Source organism: Limulus polyphemus, unplaced genomic scaffold (assembly GCF_000517525.1).
Source record: "Limulus polyphemus unplaced genomic scaffold, Limulus_polyphemus-2.1.2 Scaffold1099, whole genome shotgun sequence".
NCBI lineage: Eukaryota > Metazoa > Arthropoda > Merostomata > Xiphosura > Limulidae > Limulus > Limulus polyphemus.
Window position 1 is genome coordinate 236,656 of NW_013666709.1, and position 10,706 is coordinate 247,361.

Below are 10,706 nucleotides of genomic sequence, written 5' to 3' on the forward strand. Positions count from 1 at the left end.
ACGTGTGTTGCACTAGTGGAATATCAGGATTTTTTTAATATATTTCCTTGTACAATTAAGAACTTAAAACGTGTATACTATTAAAATATGGATTATTAGCTGAGATTTTATGCTATTCTAATTGGTATAACATAAACAAAAAGTAGTTTAATAAAATTTTGAATGTAAGACACTAAAACTTTGTGTCATGTGCAGTAAAGTGTAGCCAGGCCGAAAGGGTTAAATAAACTGATTAGATCTAATATATCTTCTCTCTCACTGGTAAAAACATTTGTAAAAAGTTGTTTATAGCACGTATACTTAAAATAAAAACCAAGTCACATTTTATGAATTAAATTAGGGCATTTATATTTTATCTCCTAACATTAACAGTACTTTTCTTAATGTAATGTTTAACTATGCTTATAAATCTCACTATCCTCCATGTACTTATTTTCATACTCTTAAAAGTTTTGTTTTTTATTTATAAATGATCCCTCTATTCATTCAAAAATGGTGCTGCTGTTGTGATGTCAGAATAAAAATCCATCAAATGCTGTTGCATCTATTGACAAACAACACTTTTTTTTATTATAGAATAGACCTGCAAAATTCTGCAAAAATTAATTGGTTTTTATTCACTTTATTTTCGGAGGGAAGTTGCATTATAATAAACATTTCTGACACTGATTATGTATCTCAGAGTAAAATGTTTAGAAAAAGAAAATACAATTGTGATTGCCAATCACAAGCAGCAAAACGTATGTAACAAATGCAACAGTGAGAGATTCCACAAGAAAGGAAAACACGCCTTGACAGCCAACTAAAAAGACAAGCTACTCATAGCTAAGCCAAGAATGAGCAAGAGCAGCAATTTTGCAGAGATAGTGACTGCATCTGCCCTGCAGAGCACCATTCGCTAATAACATCATGAACACGAGGCCTTCGTTTGATCCTTTCTGTTTAAAAATAGCAACATTGGCCCTCTGTTCAGGTAATACTCGGGCAATGTTAGTTAAGTATGGCTAGTCTTTAATAATTCTGTGAGTTCATGTTCATAGTCTCACACAATAAGAAACATGTACTTTCAGCAAACCTATTAAATCCACTTGTGTAAATGTCCAATTGCACGACTTCAAAAAATATTAATATTTTTGTTTTCCCCTTTACTGTTACTAACCATGCATATACAACATTTACAGAAGTTTTGTGATATCACATCTCTACTAGGTGTGTTCTCTTTCCGAGCAGCAACAGAAGCTTTGTGATATCACATCTCTACTAGGTCTGTTCTCTTTCCGAGCAGCAACAGAAGTTTTGTGATATCACATCTCTACTAGGTCTATTCTCTTTCCGAGCAGCAACAGAAGTTTTGTGATATCACATCTCTACTAGGTCTATTCTCTTTCCGTGCAGCAACAGAAGTTTTGTGATATCACATCTCTACTAGGTCTGTTCTCTTTCCGAGCAGCAAATATCCTACTTTTTTATCACTCTTTTAACAAAGAGTTGAAAACAGTTTTCCCTCCAACAAAATTTAGACTAAAGCAATCTTCAATGTGGCAATTAAACAATAAGCACTTGTTTCTCAACCTATACAAGTAGCTATCCCCTATCCATAATACTTTACCTTACCATTCATAGCTCATTTTGTGCAACCACATTTGTTCACACATTTTCTTTTAACCCATATATCATATAAACAATCAATAGAATTAAAGCTACCAAAATATGTTCCCACATGAGAACACTGAAAATACAAGTACAAATAGTTAACAAAAAGAATATGTGCATGAGATTTCAAACAAAAATACTAGAGGTTTACAACTACACACTCACATTAATGACAGCTACTAACCAATCACTACCTATCTGCTGTTGCTTGGTAAAATCTGAATGTAAGTGTCCAAATCAACCAATCATGTGAGACCTCTGCACTGCCATAACGTAAGTCAGGCACTGGGTGGATTTCATTACATATTTTAACTAACTCGGCCACAGGCTCACAAGTAACAAATAATTATTTTAGTGACAAAATAAACTACAGAATAAATAAAGCCATTTCATTCACTCTTGTCATGGAAATATTCTTTTGTGCAAGTTCCCAGCATTCATATGTGGGAACACTTAAGTTTACAATACAAGTTAACTTGTGTTATAAAGTTAACTATTATGTAAGTATTATGCACATCATTTGAAAGTACACTAAATGCTTTTTTATTACTAATACATAAACTTTTTTAAATGTGATTTGCTTTGAATCATAAGAATGATTTGTGAGCAAGTCAGTGACTACAGCTCTTATATTTTTATACAATCATAACTTTTACAAAAATTAAACAATTCTAATAAACACTTAGACCATGAAATATCTCTTAAATAATTAAAACGATATCAATAACTAATATCAAAACATAAAAAAATAGCTAGTAGCCAAAATACTTCTCCCACTTGAGAACATTGGCAGGAACAAGTTAAAACTTGTTTCCAAATCTAGCCAGTTTACCTGTTTACTACATAACTATTTAATAATTAATTCAAATGTTAAAAATGATTGGAAATTCTGCATTGGTCAAACATGCAAGTCATATTATTCAATGAGAAAAAACCTGTTATTTTGGTTGAACTAATGTCACAACTAGAAGTATTAGAGAATCTAAATAAATATACAGTAAAAATAATTGCATCTTGAATAAGAATGAAGGGTTGATAGGTCTGAAAGTATACATATGGTGTAACCTTCTTTACATTTTGCTGTACACAAGTTACAGGAAACATGACTGTTCTGGTACAAATGGTTAACTGTTTTAACTTTACACTCCTGCAGATGATGTGATGAACATCAAAGCATGTGGTGTCTGTTAAAAGACCTCTGATAGTTTCAGATTAGCTTTTAAATTGTGTACTTAAATATGTTGATGGTTTGAGTATTTTAATTATGTTCTAATATTACCATGAATCAGTGCTCCATCACCATACTACGAATCTCACTCCTTAAAATTTAGAAGTAGAAATCAACAAGTCTTCCTAACTATATATCTTAACTATAATTTACAAACTACCTCTTAGAAGTGTTACACAATATTAGGTAATTCAATTTAAAAAGAAACCTTTCTCCAAACTAAGAAAAATATAAAAGTAATAACAGACATATTAATAATAGTAACAGCTATAAATGTGGCAGACAACAAAACATTTCAGGCTACAAACACATTTTCTCATAATTCATTCTTCACTTACCCAAAAGCTTGTTTTTATAAATAAAGTACATTTCCAATATTAAAATCAAAACTTTAGTTGTATGCCAATTCAAAAAATTATACTTGTAATGATCATGTCTTTTTCGAGGTTATTATTGTGTACTGTATGATACTGGTTCACTTCCTGTAACCTTCTTTTAATTAGTTATAGGTACATACCAAGCAAGTGGCTTGATATTGGAATCATGTACTCATGTAGATTGATAGATGAAATACTCTGGCAAATAAAACTGGAAATATAATAAAAAATTATCTGACAAAAATATTTCGCATCTAAAAAAACAGCACGGTTCAAATAAAGGGACCAGCCAAATACAAAATATGATATCTACAAAAAACAAAAGAGCTAATGTCAAGTTCTGTACACGCGTAATCTAAAAAAAGACAATTTATCCAAAGATGTAAGGTTAACAAATGGTTAAGTTACACAGCACACAATTTGGACAAACTTGTCCCCTAAGGGTAAAAGTTAACATCACATAGACAAATTTAATTTATAAATTGTTGACTCACTCCAGTCACTAATATTGCATACCTACGACATGCAACCTCTGCAAGTTCAATGTCTTGATGTCAAACCACAATAAAAAGTTTCCTAAAGACACTGAATTTTAGAATCCTAAGAACTAGGGAGATTCTAACATTGAGGGCACCTAACCAAAGACAGAATGTTGGTGTCTTTATTGATCAAAATAATTATTAATCCATGTTTTGTAGTTAGTTCAAAAAATTAAAATACAAGCCTCAAATGTCTATAAACATACTGTAACTAATAGTTTTGCATTACACAATAATAAACCATACTTATGTCCAATTCTTTCGGCCAGTAAGTCAACTCTGTACTGATAGGTACGATGGCAATGCTTTGCATTAAACATTTTATATTTTAACAACACTTGATATATCAAATCCTTTCTGCTAGAATCCATTATTTGAACATGTAAAAATAGTAATCCAAGTTTAGTAAATTTTCATGCTAAGATTCAAGCAAATTTACTTTATACATAAGTACTAACTTACTGTTTCTCTGATCCCCTGTTGCAACTTCAGCCAGATACCTATAATAGTCCCCTTTCATCTTTAGGTAGAAAACTTTACTTTCTGCATTGCTAGCTTTAGGAATCAGGTACTTATCTAAAAGACCCTGCAACATGAAAACATTTTAAATTCTTAACTGTGTGAGAGATCCTGGATGAATTGTTTCAAACCACAGAGTTAAACAGAATCAACAGTTTTTAGGAAATACAAAACAAAAACAGAAATTGCTTACCTTACAAAGTAATAATTATAAATGTAAGTCAGAAAAATAATTCCAAAAAACAAGTGATTTGTAGATTTTTTTTTATATTATTATTGGTTCACTCATTAGAAAACGTATTCAGACACAAAAATGGAGAAACTGTAAAATGCTAAATTCTTTGTTTTACTTTGTGTAACTGAATAGTCCAAGCATTTTATGTTTAAGAAGAAAACATTATCTTGGAACACAAGAAATCTTTTTGAATTTTGTGAAGCCAGAATTTTTCTTGTATGGAAAGCCTGGTAAATTGCCAACTGGTGTTAAAAATTAAACAATTAATTTCTTAGTTGAACATACCTTCCCTAACTCCTTATTGTTGTATGCCAGTTTTTCTGAATAAAAAGCAACTTAATTCAAGAAAATAATTAATATGCGGCATTAAGAAAATAGTGTTAAAAATCCTTAATTTAATTCTGATGTATTTGTGACATCAATAAAACTAATGAAAATTGCATTTCACCAAATTAAATCTAGGTTACTCTGTAATACTTGTCAAACAATTTGCTAATATAAAATTCCCTTTCAACCACTATGCCTATTGTATTCAAGCTGACCTGAAGAGCAAGAGTATATGGCATGGTTGACATATTATACTCTACTTTCGCTGAAGTTATATGTATGTATTGATGATGTACAGTTTTACTACTACTTACTCATTGTAATTTGACCATGTCATGAAAATCTGGATAATTTATGTATATTATCATACCCAAAATGTTACTAACTTAAATAATTACAATGTACTTGTACAGAAAAACATTACAAGCAGAAAAGTATTCAGGCCTTCTTAGGTGTGTCACAATCTCAGGCCTATAACACTAAGGCAAATTTATAATTTTTTACAATTGTATAAATACTTGGATGAATAAGTAATACAAATTCATGAGTCGTTCAAGCATCTTTCATAGACTTATAAGGTGATATACTTTAAAGTCTCTTGAATTTTAGTGATGTTTCTCAAGTCCCAGTAAAAGTGTTTTTTTTTCTGTTGAAAATTTGATCCTACAGAGCTTAAGGCCTAGAATAGCTCTAACTCTTTAGGCATGCCTGTCGTTGTTTGGTGACCAACATAATGCGGTTTGAATTTTCTACTAGAAATGTAATTCAAATGCACAAAATCAACAGAAAAAGCCTAATCTTAGTTGAGGATTAATATCCAACATGGCATATTTTGCTACTCAAAACACTGGTATGTTTACAGTTAAAAACTGCTTAATTTTTATGAGAAGATGAACCTAAAATGCATCAAATCACTCTAGTCTTTTCACACTTGAAGAGACAATTGAACTTGTACAAGCAAATAATAACAACATTTTGGGATAACATGGGACCTACTGGTCCATCTCGGCTCTCCTGTCCTCTAAAATAAACTAAAACTATTAATAAATAGATAAATAAAATAAATCTTGAAGCCAGCCCTTATCATTCACACACTTTTCAAGCTTTCTCTAAAACTCACTTAAAATTACTGCTTCCACAACATCTGAAGGCAATCCATTCCAAAGGCCAACCACCCTGTTAGAAAAATAAAACTGTCTTAGCTGAATATGACTCCTACTCTGCCAAAATTTATATTTGTGTCCCCTAGCCCTACTATTCTCACTATTAAGCAAGAAAAAAAAAATGATGATGCAGTAACACTATAAATTTCCTTTACAATGTCCTTCCTAAGGTAAAGAGCCCAAGACTGAACACAATACTCCAAATGCGGCCTAAACAGTGACCCATACAATGAAATTATAACCTCTTTACACTTGTATTCAATATTTCTATAGATACAACCTAATATCCTATCGACCTACCACTAGCAACAGCACACTGCTTGGATGGCCTAAGAGACTGATCAACTATTACATCAAAATCCTCATCTTTCAAGATACGGTTAAGTTTATTCCCATAAAAATTATACTTATAATTCATATTACAATAACCCACATACATTATCTTTCATTTATTATAATTAAAACCCACTTGCCATTTATTTGCCCAACTCATTAAATGATTTAAATCCTTTTGTAAATCAGCAGCATCTTCTTCACAGTTATCAACAGCCTAGACCTTCATATCATCTGCACATTTAAGTAATTCATTGACCATTCCTTCATCTATGTCATTGCCATAAATAAAAAAGAGCAAAGGGTCCTAAGACTGAGCCTTGAGGTACCTAACTTGACAGTAATCCAGTTTGACTGAACTCCATTTGTAACAACCTTCTGCTTTCTTCCATCCAGCCACTCTTCTTTCCAATTTCCTAATTTATCCCCCACATCTTCTACATAAGCAGTAACCTTTTCAAAGAATGTCAAAAGAATTGTAAGGCAAGATTTTCCCTCAATGAAACCATGTTGACTATCCAATAAACTTCTAAAATTTGTTAAATTACTTTGCAAGGCATCTTTTATCAGACTTTCCAAAACTTTTCCCTCAACTGATGTAAGACTAATGGGCCTATAATTACTGGAACAATTTCTTTGACAAGAGGAGTGACATTAGCTAATTCCCATTCCTCTGGTACCTGCCCACTATTCAAGGAATTACAAAAAAATAGTAGCCAGTGTCTCGCATATCCAATCCTTAATCTCCTTCAAAACCCTTGGGGAAATAACACCTGGCCCAGAAGCCTTATCATTCTTTAAATTTCCCAATTTTTTCTTAACAACTTCAGAATTAATGCAGTCATCTTGTTTCCATCTATCAACTGTTCAAGATGTGGAATACTGTTTATATATTTATTAATAAAAACTGAAGCAAAATTTAATAACCCAGCTATCTAATCATCAGTTATAAGCCTTTCTTTATCATTTCTCAAGGGTCTTTCCTCCATCCTAACATTTTGTTTATCCTTTCCCAACCATCCTTTTTGGTGTCCTAATTTCCTGTTTGACCAACTTTCTTGATCTTCTAAATCTCCCATCATACCAGTCAATTTAAATTTCTTAAATTTATGATGTTTTCTTTAATTTTATCTCCTATACCCTTTGTGAGCCAACCTGGTTTTTTACTTGCAGTTACCCTTTTTCTTTCTATAAGAAATGTTTATCTTCAACTTTTGCACACCCGATTAGTCTACAAATAGCTCAGCTGCCCAATTCACAAAAGATAATTCTTGTGATATCTCTCCAAAATTAGCTTTTTTGAAATTTGTAACCAAAATATCAGGTGTTTTTTTTTTATCTCCATATGAAGCAAAACATTGATCCTAATTAAGCAATGATCACTTGCACACAGAAGTTCCCAAATTTCCACCCTCTCAATCATCTCTTTTATTTGAAGTTAACAATAAATCTAAAGTAGCATTGTTTCTAGTAGGTTCCTTGACTAATTGGTGAAGGAAGCCATATTGAACAGTTTCCAAAAACCTTTCTCCCTCGTGATTTCTCTCTAGCTTTTCCCAATCTGTATGCCTGAAATTAAAATCACCCATAATTATGACTTCATTAACAACTGAAATCTTAATCTTATTGTCCAGTTTTCATTAATTTCATTAGTATCATCTGGTGGTCTGTAACAAATTCCCACTAAAAGCCTATCCCCTTTATATCCACTAACAGAAACCCAAATGGATACAATCTCCTTGTTATTATCTTTGATATCCTCAACTTCAACTGGATGTAACTCACACATAAAACCATTCCTCCCCTTCTCTTTAGTACTCTATCCCCATTAAATAGCCTGTTACACTGTATTTCAAAGAAATTTCTGTTATCAAAATCATCTATGTTTAACCATGTTCAGTTATTCCCATTATATCAAAATTCTCCATTACTACTAGTGCTTTAAAGTCATCTATTATATTTCTTATACTTCTAGCATTACAATAGTAACAATTAAGCCTATATTATAACTAACTTCTATACTCATTTCCTATGCTAAACTTTTCTCTGCCTTCTATTCTATTTGTATTTAGTATATCCTGGCCCTCACCACCATACAGTCCTAGTTCAAAAGTTCCCTTACAGCAGAGTTAATAGCCATAGCAAACAAGCTAGTCCCTATCCTATTCAAATATAAACCATCCATTCCAAAAAGCTTCCTTCTCAAGTGATCTCAAGTCCAACCAGCCAAATTGCTCATTCTTACATACTAATCTAAGCCTAGCATATAGCCCTAGTGATTTACTCACAACTTCATTCCCACAGTTAATTCAGAGCAATATCCCTGACAAAATTAACCCTATCGAGACAAGTAGAGGGTCAGAGGGGATTTTATCACATTTGTAGACTTATATTCAATATTTTATTGAACTACTATTATATGAATGTATGTCAATAAACTTGGTATAAAACTGTGGATTATAATTCAAATTCTAGTATTATATATTAGTTAATTTTTTCATGGGGTACAAGTGCCAGCAGCTTGTGCATTACGTTATTTGATATGATAGTGTTGTGGTATTTTTAGTCAGACATAGTTCAAAGGTCAATGAAACAAAAATTAATAAATATAAATAGATTTATTCAAAACAAACAAACAAAAAAAAGGTAATTTATATTTATATTCTAATTTTTCTTACGGTTACGAGGTCAGTCAATTTGACCAACACCATAGAGTTAACATTGATAAAATAACAGATTAAATATATATTTTTATTTAAAAAACATTTGATGATTATCTAGAAGGATAGAGAGATTATGCAAATAAAACTTGACAATTTTCAGATAAAGAAAAGTATTTTTATCTTAAAATCAATATTACTTTGCACATTGGATAGTTAACATTCTGTAAAACATAAAAATAAAAATCCACGAGAAAATCTTTAAAAAAAATCTTAATACTTAATTTAAAAACCCGATACTCTGTGTATGAAAGCCTTGTATTGTTTACTAATAATCTATTATTTAATAAAACAATATATTAACTTGTTTACAATTTACAAGCAAGTTGAATCATAGCTAAGCCTAAAGTACCAGTACACATACTAAGTCTAATTCAATGTTGTACAATTTACAACACTGAACTCTTAGTTGAAACTTTGACCATCATACTTTTATTTACCAATCTTACTAAATCTTGTTACTCTTTTTAGTTAACCCAAAATACTACAAATGATAATTTAAAAATTTTTTAAAAATCTATAAGAGCTTAACTTTTCAACATCTCTCTTCTGTAGCATCTTCTAGAACATGAATTATCTGATGATGATTTTGAGCATAATATGACTAAAAAAAAAAGTATGCACCTAAAGGGTTAATTGCACATGTAAATATTTGTGTTTGTTTCTGTGGCTAAATTTACCTTTAAAGTTTTGTGTCCTATGTTATTTCCATATGTGTGAAATGTCTAAGGTATTTAAGGCAAAACAAGAAACTTCAGTAAAAGTTATATTCCATGTTTTTAATTACTAGCACTTTATTTATTAATCCATATATCAATACACAACTTAACTTTGAACTAATACAATTAGCTATCATAAGGTTTTTTGACTCATTCCTTCTAGCCAGTGCTATAGAAACTCAATGTTGAAATTTGTATGTGCAAAGAGAATTATTTTCAAAATGTTTTATATATGCAAGGCTTGCCCAATCTTGACTGTCTAAGAAATGACATGGTTTCTACAAATTTTAGTAATTTTCCATTGAAAAAAGGTACAACCATGGATGCTAAGAATAAAAACAAATCACTAAAACCCTCTTTGACAAAGGATACTACAAACACTTGATAAAGATAAACACCAAGAAAAAGGAGGAGAAACATTAATGACATACAGCCATATTCCCATCAAAGGTCTCTCTGAAAGCAAAGAGGACATGCAAACAGCATCAAGTCAAAAAAAGTATTCACAACACAATACAACTACAGTTAGTACACAGTATGCCACAGAAAGAACCAATGAAGGACAAACACCATTTACAATAATTCTTGTGAATGTCAATACACTGTAGAAACAAAAAACCAACATAGTTATAATTAAATAGCATAATAAACATACAGCACACTGTAATAGCCCATCTTGCCAGATGAGGTCACAGAATAAATTGGAATATTAAAATAATGGGATTAAACTACACGATTACAAAGATAAATGATGCCTTCTAAGTGCACCCAACTGATGACACATTTAGTTAACTTAGCATAGAAGTCAGCAAAACCTGGACATCCGCTTTGAAAGTATTCACATTAACCCTATTGAGACGTGTAGGGGTCAGAGGGCATATCATCACGTTTGT

The 10,706-nt window shown here is 31.3% G+C and overlaps 1 protein-coding gene across 5 annotated transcripts in view; it reads right to left on the reverse strand.

The window, feature by feature from the left end:
• Window positions 1–10,706, reverse strand: part of LOC106462130 (14-3-3 protein zeta-like) — a 51,484-nt gene that overhangs the window by 14,216 nt on the left and 26,562 nt on the right. For all 5 annotated transcript variants that reach the window (XM_022389276.1, XM_013922022.2, XM_013922021.2 and 2 more), the window contains exon 3: window positions 4,260–4,383. In XM_022389276.1, coding sequence (XP_022244984.1) covers window positions 4,260–4,383 — 124 coding nt within the window. The remainder of the gene's footprint in view (window positions 1–4,259; window positions 4,384–10,706) is intronic.